General features: G+C 40.5%; 1 protein-coding gene across 1 annotated transcript in view; it reads right to left on the bottom strand.

Annotated features, from left to right (window-relative positions):
- Positions 1-12,028, bottom strand: part of ENPEP (glutamyl aminopeptidase) — a 61,286-nt gene that overhangs the window by 7,339 nt on the left and 41,919 nt on the right. The window contains exons 12-17 of the mRNA XM_087724214.1: positions 8,144-8,283; positions 7,978-8,033; positions 6,631-6,781; positions 3,047-3,120; positions 413-514; positions 140-310 (exon numbers count right to left, since the gene is read on the bottom strand). Of these exons, the coding sequence (XP_087580340.1) occupies positions 140-310; positions 413-514; positions 3,047-3,120; positions 6,631-6,781; positions 7,978-8,033; positions 8,144-8,283 (694 nt within the window). The remainder of the gene's footprint in view (positions 1-139; positions 311-412; positions 515-3,046; positions 3,121-6,630; positions 6,782-7,977; positions 8,034-8,143; positions 8,284-12,028) is intronic.

Here is a 12,028-nt window from a genome sequence, read left to right as displayed (position 1 = left end):
CTTTTATGCCTACTAAGAATGCTCAGAGTTTCTGCTTTGTCTTTCTGCACCAATCCTTTTTTGTGGTTTTGGGAACTAGGGTTTAAGAACAGCAAACAGATACCTCTCATACAGAAAGTTAAAGGTAATTTAAAGAAACCTGTTCAGCAGGGTTATGTTTTTCACTGATGCCAGGCCATAGAGAAGCTTCTCCTTTTCTTGAGCTAATGTTGCAGTTGTGTACTGATGAAACATATAATTCCAGGCTTCCTCGTCACCTGACTGCTGCATCCCATAACGGTACACCAGGAGGCGGATGTTTACATCTAGCCTAACATGAGAGAGAATGATACTGTTAGCGAAAGAGGCCTATCTTCCATGCCACTTTGCTCATGGACACCCTCTGCATCTGCACATAAATATGTATAGTCACCTTGTTCCATTCATCCAAGTCTCAAACTGTGAAGAGGCATTCGCCAAAGCCTGTGGGTCATTCATATTGCATGCGAATTCCAAAACAGTTGTACGAAGGAGGCTGGAGAAAAGGACGAAGGAAAACTAAGTTTTATTTGCTTGGAATATGCTGTAGTTTATGTATTAAACTACATATATGCAAACATATTAAACCTACACACATTCAACTTTCAAAGGGCAGTACTAAAGGACACATGGCAGTTCATTTCTGAAAAAGAGGGGTGGGGTCTGAAAGAGTGGAGTTTGAAACAGGAACTGTTGTAGGAGGGAGGGGAAACCCCATATGGTCTTTGTTCCTCTAGATTAGGGGTCAGCAACCCGCGGCTCTGGAGCTGCATGTGGCTCTTTCATCCTTCTCTGTGTCTCCCTGTCACCAGTTGGTAAAAGGAAAAAGGACGGCATTCTAAGAGGAGACTTAGAGGAATTGGACTTCTAGTCGGCAGGGGAAAATAGCAATAGCAATAGCAATAGCAGTAGACTTATATACCGCTTCATAGGCCTTTCAGGCCTCTCTAAGCGGTTTACAGAGAGTCAGCATATTGCCCCCAACAATCTGGGTCCTCATTTTACCCACCTCGGAAGGATGGAAGGCTGAGTCAACCCTGAGCCGGTGAGATTTGAACCGCTGAACTGCTGATCTAGCAGTAGCCTGCAGTGCTGCATTTAACCACTGCGCCACCTTGGTAGGTGCGACACAGTACTAGGAGGAGACTCTATGGTGGGGGAACTGGACTTCTGGTTGGCAGGGAAAAATGGACACAGTGCTAAGAGGAGACTTTATGGTGGAAGAACCAGACTTCTGATCAGCTCCAGAATTGAACAGGGGGCTTTATGGCTCTTTGAGTGTTTAAGAATGCTGAACCCTGCTCTAGATTCTATACAGTACTTATAGAAGCTTTCTTCATGCATTCAAGCTAATTATTTCTTCTGCAGGAGTTTTAAAGGGAAGGTATATTCAATTAGATTGAATATACAGGTAGCCCTCGACTTACGGCCACAATTGAGCCCAAAATTTATGCCGCTGAGAAATTTGTTAAGTGACCTTTGCCCCATTTTACGACTTTTCTTGACACATCTGTTAAATGAATCACTATAGTTGTTAAGTTAGTAACATGGTTGTTAAGGAGATCGCATGACCCTGGGATACTATAAGCGTCACAAATATGAACTAGTTGTCAAGCATCCAAATGTAAATCACGTCGCCCTGGGGGTACTGCAATGATCATACATTTGAAACACGGCCATAAGTCACTTTTTTCAGTGCCATTGTAACTTTGAACAGTCACTGAATGAGCTGTTGTTAAGTCGAGAACTACCTGTAAATAAACCAGCGTATGCACTCCAGGACCTGAATAAAGGTTTGACACCCATTGAGAGTTGCACACCAATGGTGGGTTCCAAATCCCATTCCAACTGGTTTGGCTGGAACGGGCCTGGCGCCATCCACATGGACGGGCGCAGCACGTGCAAACATGCGCACAGTGCGTGCATGCATCGTACCTGCCTGTGATGCCTCCGCAAGCCTCCGCAATGCTCCAGCTGCTTGGCAGGGCCTGTGCGCACCATGCACGTGCACAGAAGCACCAAAGGCTTAAAGGACGGGTAAGGAGCTTGGCAGGCAGGGGGCCCTCCGGTGCACCATACCAGAACAGTACCCAGTGCTCTAGGCAGGCTCCGGTATGCCCATACTGGGGTGTACCACTTGCAACCCACCACTGCTGCACACCCATTTAAGTAACCAAAAAGTCAGATTCCAGTTACAGATCTCCTTCAGGTCATATGAAGGTCAAGACGAGAAAGAAACGGAAATAGAAGCCAATTCTGTGGAATGGAAAGCTTGAAAAAAACCCAATATTTGCTGTGTGATTCATCTGATCATGCAGCTACTTTGGAAAATGAACAAAACATTTGTCACGTAAAGAAACTTTTGACACTGGAGGATATTGATTTGATTATCGCATCATATTCCTTCTAGAGAAATGTTAGATTACTGCATGCCCTATCGTATTGTCCCAGGGTAGATCAAAAGCTTAGGGAGGCAGGCTTGGGTCAATGTTGATGATGAAATTAAGAGCGAGGGAAGGTGGAAAGAACTATCAGTCAACGAGAATTGTATAGTTACACCAATTGCGCTGCACTCTTTTTTACAGTGAAAAGATGCAGAAACAACACTAGAAAACCCAAGAAATTTATCAATGAAAGAAACAGTGTCCATATATGACAAGGTAATTCCACATATTTTAAAAACATAGTGCGCCTTATCTGGGAGCACTAAGCTTTAAGACTATCTTCAAACCTTCCCCCACCGCCACCACATTCTTTCTCTCTGTCTCATGTATATGCAGATTAAAAGGCTGGTTAGTACAGCTGTTTAGGGTTGTTCTGTTTAACAACTAACAAGGTCTTCCTCTAACATAAATAGGATGATTAAATCTCATTATGCACAAGGTTTCATTTGTCTGTAACTTTGATCCTACAAATAAAGGGCTGATAAACATCAGCGGGACGTCTAAGGGTCATTTGAAAGATAATACACAACATACAATGCTCCAAAGCAAGTTTGCATATAATGCAGTTGAAACAAATGCTTCACCTCTTGATATGGTCACCATCAGTCTCCCATTTCAGTTCAGTTGCGATGGGCTTGACCAGGCTGCCAAAATAACTCTGAAAACAGAAGCAATAAGGGTTCATGTTGGAATCTCTATATAGAAATCAGATTTAAATAGTCTAATTACACTCAGGAGACCTCCTTTTTTTTAAAAAAAAAATTTTTTTTATTACTTAAACATTAAAAACATTGGACACAGTGTGACATTTCTGGTTAAATGTTTCCATGTAGTGATTAGATCTTGTAGTGGTTAAATGCAGCACTGCAGGCTACTGCTAGATCAGCAGTTCAGCGGTTCAAATCTCACCGGCTCAGGGTTGACTCAGCCTTCCATCCTTCCGAGGTGGGTAAAATGAGGACCCGGATTGTTGGGGGCAATATGCTGACTCTCTGTAAACCGCTTAGAGAGGGCTGAAAGCCCTATGAAGCGGTATATAAGTCTACTGCTATTGCTATTGCTATTGCTATTACCACAATTACATTTTATATCCATTACACAGGGGTGTGTAGTTAGTCAGATTACCTGTCCGTTGACCCTAATTACTAATCATACAAATACATATCCAATTACACATTCTTAATACCAATATTTTTAACTTGTCTGTGTTTTTCTGTCTTTTCCCCTCATTTCTAACCATCAGTACCATTTGTCCCAGATTTCGTGATATTCCGTCTCACCCTTGTCTTTGAGTTCTAGAGTCAGCCTGTCCATTTCTGCACACGTCAGTATATTATTTATTATTTCTTGTTCCGAGAGAACAAGAACCAGTCTTGCCGCTGTTAAAATATGCAGCATTAAATATAGTCCACCTTTGCCATGTTTTTCTTTTGTGATCCCTAGTAGAAATAATTCTGGTCTCAACTCCATCCATTGATTTAGCATCTCTTCCAAATACTTTTTTATCTGGTGCCAAAAAACCGTAGCTTTCGTGCACTCCCACCACATATGGTAGAAGGTCACTAGTGCAGCATTGTATTTCCAACACCGTGGCGATAAATTTGTGTTAATTTCAGGAAACCTCTAGAGGTCATCAGCATTAAGCAGAACATCAAGAGAAAACAGTTGATTACAATTTCTATGCTAACTATCAACATTAGTACTCTCTACAGTATATTAAACATTACAGTAGGAATTTGATTATGATTGATATGGATGAGTTTCTCTTACCCCAATGGCAGTTCATAAAAACGAACTTCCTTTTGAATAGATGGGAATGGATATAGTTAAAACATGGTCTTTTTTAGGGCTAATCTGAGGCCATAAAACAAGAGACTTTGCATTAAGTGGACTTTTGACACTGACTGCAAAGTCACTAGAAGAGATCAGGCGTCAGGAAGCAAAACAGGTTACTGCTTATCCTGCTGTCATTGTGTCTAGTCAGATAGCTTTCCCACTGGATACGTTTCAATTGCACTACTATTGTCCCAAACGTCTGCATTCTCTTGGGTAAACAACATTGTTCCAATGAAATAGTACAAGATCTCTGTTTCCTTGAGAGGAGCTGATATTAAATCTCTCTAACAACTGGTTGTTTATATGTGTGAATGACCTTTTTCATTGTATCACAGAAAAGACAAAGTTCTAGAATTCCCCAAACTTAAGTAATTATCTCATTCTTAAGTCTAAAATTACAGAATAGCATACAAATTTTTATATTTTCCACAAATTAGCTTAGGTTTTTATATTTTCAATAAAATATCCTTCCTTCCTTCTTTCCCTCCCTCCCACCCTCCCTCTCTCCCTCCCCATTCCTTCCTTCCTTTCTTCCTCCCCTCCCTCCCTCCTTCCCTCTCTCCTGTAAAATATTCCTAGTTCAATTGTCCATCTTCTTTCTATTTATGCTTTCAAATATCAAGGCCATGAATTTATTTTTTTAATGGGAAATACAATACAATAGCAGAGTTGGAAGGGAACTTGGAGGTCTTCTAGTCCAACTTCTAGTTCCTAGGCAGGAAACCATATGCCATTTCAGACAAATGGCTATCCAACATCTTCTTAAAGACTTCCAATGTTGGGGCATTCACAACTTCTGGAGGCAAGCTGTTCCACTGATTAATTGTTCTAACTGTCAGGAAATTTCTCCTCAGTTCTAATTTGCTTCTCTCATTGATTAGTTTCCACCCATTGCTTCTTGTTCTAACCTCAGGTCCCCTGGAGAATAGTTTGACTCCCTCTTCTTTGTGGCAACCCCTGAGATATTGAAACACTGCTATCATGTCTCCCCTAGTCCTTCTTTTCACTAAACTAGACATACCCAGTTCCTGCAACCGTTCTTCATATGTTTTAGTTTCCAGTCCCCTAATCATCTTTGTTGCTCTTCTCTGCACTTTCTAGAGTCTCCACATCCTCTTCTTTCTCTATTTCTATCACGATCATTAATATCACCCATTTCGGAGTGCCTTTGTAAATTTGTAAATGCAAATTTGAAATTATTTCATATAAACCAATTTATTCTTTGGCCACCTAGTCCTGCTCTGCCCCAGATTAAATCTACATGCAGGCACATAGTTTAAAACAGAAGCAAATTCTCTTTCGTCTTCCTGCTGATGAAGAGCTCTCCAAAAGTCTTCAGAATTCAGAAGCTTACATGCTGTTTTGTGATTTTGATGTGGGGTAATATAACTTTTTTTTGTGGGACGTATGGAAGTGATGGTGGTGGGGAGACAACATAAAGCTAATCTTACTTCCTTGCCTTTCGCATTCCAAGTATTCACACTTCACAATTATACAATCATCCATAAGAGAGAAAACCTGGTGGGTTTAGTAGGACTGTCTCGATTGGTATAAGTACCACAAACACTTCTAAAATTTGAAAAATTTGGGACAGGTAGACCTTCTGAACAGGAACCTTCCATAGCATGACACTTTATTTAACTTGTCATATAATATTTGACCATAAGATTAAATTAAAATATATGTAATATAATAAATTATAATATATAATTATAATGATACATTAAATTATGAATTATAAAAATCATAAGATTAAATTGTAATATTTAACCATAAGAAAGGCTGAGTACCAAAGAATTGAGGCCTTTGAACTATGGTGCTGGCGGAGACTCCTGTGAGTCCCTTGGACTGCAAGGCAATCAAACTGGTCAGTCCTAGAGGAGATCAACCCTGACTGCTCTTTAGAAGGCCAGAACTTGAAGATGAAACTCAAATACTTTGGCCACCTAATGAGAAGGAAGGACTCACTAGAGAAGAGCCTAATGCTGGGAAAGACTGAGGGCAAAAGAAGAACGGGACGACAGAGAATCAGGTGGCTGGATGGAATCACCGAAGCAGTAGGTGTAAGCTTAAATGGACTCCAGAGGATGGTAGAGGACAGGAAGGCCTGGAGGAACGTTGTCCATAGGGTCACGATGGGTCAAACATGACTTCGGAACTAACAACAAATACATTTCAGAAATGCAGTAGGACTCTTTTTTTTTTTTAAAAAAAATGACTACAGATTCATGAAGTCAGTTCTTCAGCATTATTGCAGAAGGAAAATTAATGTGAGGACTAGAGATTTTTATTGTTGTTTTCATGGTATATTCAATTTCACAGGGAACTTTACCTGAAATTTGGGATAGAGTATCGTATCATCTTCAATCATGTGTCCAATATAGGATACCGCTACTACAGCCCTTTGCCATGGTATATATTCTTTCTCGTCAAGCAGATACTTTGTAAGGTTCAATGCATCAGCATACTTCAGAAGGCCAGCTCTAATGGGGAAATAAAAAGCAAGGAAAATGAAGAAACCTATTAGGAATTAAATCCAATGGACTATCACTTATTTATTAATTAGTTATTTAGTTATTATTGCTGTTATCTGTTAGGAGTTATTCTATCCATAAATGAGCACATAGTGTTTGATGATCTAATCGTCAGTTTATATAAAACAGATTAAGGGAACTGCAATAAGAATAAAATCACATGTAGCTTGCAGTATGTACTATACATTTTAGTATGTTTGTACGGAGAGCAGCCTCATAAAACTTTAAAGATCTGACTAACAGCATTCCAAATTGCAAATTCAGTAAGTGCCATATTTTATGGAATATAAGACGCACCGTAGTATAAGACGCACCAAGGTTTTGAAGAGGCAAATTTTTTTAAAAAAGTTTTTGCACCCTGCAGACCTCCCAAAAACGGCCTGTTTTTCGGAAAAACAGGCCCATTATTTTCAAAAAGAGGCATGAATAGCCTTTAGGAAGCTTGTAGAGTGATCCTGGGGGGTGCCCCCCCCCCAAAACGAGCAAAAAACGGCCCATTTTTCATGAAAACTGCCCCCTTTTTGTCAAAAAAATTGCATGAATAGCCTTTAGGAGGCTTGTAGAGTGCTCCTGGGGGCTGGGGGGGAGCAAATTTAACAAAAAAATCGTCCATTTTTCACTCATTTCTGCCCTCCCCAGCCCGGCTATTTTGGTGAAGGGGGCGGGATTTCAGGAGGCAAAAAAATGCTGTATTCAGTGTATAAAACGCAGATTTTCAGCCTCCTTTTTGAGGAAAAAAGGTGTGTCTTATATTCCAAAAAATACAGTACAGACTTTCCAGATTCACTGATTCTAGAACTAATGGAATATCTATATTGCAAAATCCAACGATGAATGATGGCTTCTGTTTTCTCCCCCCCCAAAAAAAGAGTTTCTTGGGAACTAAGTATGACAGTAAGAGAATAAACCTCAAGGAATGAAAGGACATTTGTAATTACTCTGCAGTAAGTTCCTCTATGTTCCCTGGATATTATTGCAAAGTAAAGGATTGCAACCTTAGCAACAAGAAAATGAATTGTAATATATTTGCAGGTGTCCATTCACATATGTTTCTTGAGGTAATATTATGTTAAACAGCTAACTTGTAATATAGCATCAAACAAATTGTATTTCATTCATTTACTTACTTTAATTACGAGACCTACCTGGCCAATGCAAAGGCATCGTCTATAAAACCGGCGCGATCAGCTAGACTAAACTTCTAAAAAGGAAAAAAAAAGAGAGAAGCAATTGACATCAGATGGGTAAAATTAAAATGCAGTGAATAATCATCTCCAAAACTGAACCAGCGTTTAATTTGAGCAGACTGACCTGATGGTCCTTTCTCATAATATCAGCTACATCACGCCAGACGTGGGGTTCATAATTTACACGATAAAAACCAACATGATCCTTGTTTACTTTCAAGAAAGAATCGGGAGGAGGATTACTGGGTCGTGGAATAGTAATTCCTGTGGTGGTATCAACAACAAAAAAAGTAGGGAATAAAGTTACAAATATGTTGCAGTTACAAAAGACAAACATTAGGAAAAGCCAAAACTGATACAACACTGACTTTATTTAAAAGGACTACTTTTTAAAAATGCAGACAGGGAGATACCCAGAGAGAATTATTATGGGGAGGAATTTAACATTTTTGCTGACTTCACCATTTCCTTTCCAATAGCGGGAAACAAGAGGAGAGAGAAAAATCTTCTACCCTTAGACAATTCTCACCAGGATCTCAGCAAAAGTGAAAAAGCTAAAATCCTCTTGCAATATATCTAATAATTTACAAGCACCTACTTATTCAGCCTCTACAACATTCATTTCACATCTCATCTATTTTGAGTCTCTGGATGTGGGCAGCTGATCAAATCAATAGTGGAGATTTATGGGAGTTTCCTCAGAATTAGCAACCACATCTGGATATTGTTTGTCCTCTAACATTTTTTTAGCAGAACTGCAATGCAGTTGCCTCCAACCCTACTCTATCTGTACTATGTAGAGTATTGAGGGCCGCATCAGGGTTCTGATTGACTGGGGAGGAGACGGGCCAGCGTGGGGCATAGCCAGATCAATGTTACTCGTGTCAGGGGCACCTAGGGTGGCCCAAGTGCCAAGGAAGCACACCCAGGCCCTCCCTCCCTCATTATAATCTCCTCCCTTCCTTCCTTCCTTTCTTCCTCCCTCCTCAAAATCCTTTGTTTTCCTTTCATCTTTATTATCCTTTCTTCTTCCTTCCCCTCTTTCCTTCTTTTTCCTTCCCTGCTCTCTTCTCATCTTTCCTTCTTTTTCTTTGTCTTTCCCCTTTCCCTTTCTCCTTTCCTGTCCCTTTTTGCATGTTGAATGCAAAAGGGGAAATATTTTTCTGTTTGTTTAGTTTTGATTTTAGTCTGTTTGGTTAGCCCTCTGCCAGCAAAAATGAAGCCTGAGGAGGCTGTGTGCAGCCCCACTGAGCTCTGTTTTTGCTGGCAGAGGCACTGTAGAGGTCCTTCGCTATTTCCAGGGTGCCCCCTTGGGCCAGATCTAAGTACCCCACGCACCGGATCTGGCCCTCAGTCTTTGAATTTGACACCCCTGGTGTACAGCATTCAAACAATGCTAAGGAAGTGCTTTCTTTAGACTGGGTTCATATAATCTACTAGTCTACACTAAAGAAGTCTTGGATAGCTATTGTTCTTTATAAGAATTCAGCCCGTGTTTTTTGCATGTTGTACAAATTGAGCCATCACTGTTTAGGCATTGAATAGCATGTTAAATTAGCCTAAAATACGGCTGGAAAGAAAAGGGCTAAATTTTTATGATTACCATAGTTTAAATAAATTTGAACATGGTGTGGCTGATGTGGTTTATTCTAATAAAGAATAACGACCAGAATGAGTTCATTTTAAGTCAGAAAGTCTGTAATTCATCTACAAATCAATCTGCTCGTACATCAGTAATTTCTGAGTTTCAGATTTGCCATCTTCGTAGGCAGAAATCAGAGATTATTTTGCAACACCTCCTGCAGAGACCAAGTTGGACTAAAAATCATATTATGCTTTGAGCACATTCACACACGGACAGGGTGGACTATATTCTATCAGGGGAAGGGAAGGGAATTCCACCCCTGAACCCAGCAACTCAGTGATGGAGAAACAGGTACAACCACCTTCCTAGTCTATGAAAAGCATTGACCTGTACTTTTCCTATTGCATAGAATGCAAGGAAAGATTCTCCCTCTTTTGTTGCATCAGAAAGGCATTTGAGTGGATAGAGTTGAGCGGTTCCAGCACAAAACCGCGGAGGACAAAATCGCGGTCGACGAAAGCGCGCATTTGACGTCATCACAGCGCGACGAAAACATCGCGCTGTGATCGAAAAATGTAAAAATAAAGCGAAATCCTTACCCTAACCCCCCCAAACCTAACCCTAACCCTAACCCAACCCTTAACCTAAGCCTAAATCTAACCCTAAACCTAACCCTTAACCTAACGCTAAACCTAACGCTAACCTTTAACATAACGCTAAACGTAACCCTAATGCTCTAAACCTAACCCTAACCCTTAACCTAACCCTAACCCTAACCCTAAACCTAACCCTTACCTTTATGTGAATTGGCTTGCTTTAATTTTATTTTTATTTCAATTTTTTATTTTTTTCGTCGCGCTGTGATGACGTCAAATGCGTGCTTTCGCCGATCGCGCTTTTGTGGACCTCGGTTTTGACGGGTCATGGAGTTGAGCTACCCAATTTAGGGTGGGGGTAATCGTTGTTGTTTTTCCACTCTATGACCATGTAGACGTGAAAACAGTTGTGCCCTTTCCCCCCATTCTCAGCAAAAACAAAGTCAGAACCACAGATAAAATCAAACAGTAAAAGCAATCGTTTTTTTCTAAGTGTCTTTTTGGAGTAAGGTTTTTGAAGCAGCTATAAAGAGATAAATGAATACTATAAGCATGTTGTTATGCCAGCCTGCATTCCTAGCTTGCCAGACTGGGAATACACATTTTTCATGTTAAGCAGAATCAGCATTGGGGGAGGTATTTTTTTCTGTCACTTATGTGCCCCAATTTCTCTCCCTCTGCTATATTTTAGGAGGATTTTGAATCCAAAGAGAGAATAAAGAGAGAAAAAGAAGCTGCTTCATCTGAACAGGGAAAAATAGCAGAGAGCAGTTGCAGGAATTGGGTATGGCCAGTCTAGAGAAAAGAAGGGCTAGGCTGGTCACGAAAGCAGTATTGCAATATTTGAGGGTCTGCTGTAAAGAAGAGAGGGGTGGTCAACTTATTTTCCAAAGCACCAGAGGGCAGGACAAGTAACAATGGATGGAAACTAATCAAGGAGAGAAGCAACCTAGAATTAAGGAGAAGCAGCAAGGAGAATTAATCAGTGGAACAGCTGGCTTTCAGAAATTGTGGGTGATTCATCACTGGAGGTTTTAAGAAGAGACCAGGTAGCTATTTGTCTGAAATCGTATTGAGTCTTCTGCTTGAGCAGGGGTTGGACTAGAAGACCTCCAAGGTCCCTTTCACTCTATTCTGGTTGATTGACTGACTGATAATTGTTGTAGTCACCAGGAGGCGCTTGTGAGTAGGGCATGCATATAATTTCAAGACAGACAGCAGACAGATGAAACGAAAAGCAAGGAAAGGGAAAGGGAAAGGGAAAGGAAGGGAAGGACTTGGCATCAAAATTCAGTTTGTTTCTGCAGAAATAGGTAAAATTTTTACACAGGAAATCTGTCCAAATGTGGATTAGTACATACGTTTTCCAGCTATATATTTTGAAGAAAGTTGATGAACATGACTTTATTTTCCCATGTTAAATTTGGAACAGTGCAAGATTGATCTGAGTACTAGACTAGCCGTTTGTAACAGATCAGCGCCATCTTGTGGTGTCACTGGAACATGCATCATGTTTTGTAACCCCTCCTTCACCTTCCCTGGCATTTAAGCATTTTGGAAGTATCTGTTTTACCAAGCCATCCCTCCCTTTCCCTTTTTAAGAGACAACATGGCATTAATATTTGAATTATAAATGCGTTTTGTGTTTTATCATTTTATTTTTTAATAAAAACTGCATTGATTACTTCTGTAAGGACAGGCAGTGCCAATTACCTCCACTAGACCAATTAGATCCCACAGACTAGGCCTCCTCCGAATTCCATCCGCCGGCCAGTGTCGACTGGCGACTACCAGGAGGAGAGCCTTCTCTGTGGCTGCTCCGACCCTC

This window comes from Thamnophis sirtalis, unplaced genomic scaffold (assembly GCF_051295495.1).
Source record: "Thamnophis sirtalis isolate CommonGarterSnake01/CBP01778 unplaced genomic scaffold, rThaSir2_p1.2 scaffold_10, whole genome shotgun sequence".
In the NCBI taxonomy this organism is placed as follows: domain Eukaryota; kingdom Metazoa; phylum Chordata; class Lepidosauria; order Squamata; family Natricidae; genus Thamnophis; species Thamnophis sirtalis.
This window is presented reverse-complemented; position numbering and strand designations above follow the sequence as displayed.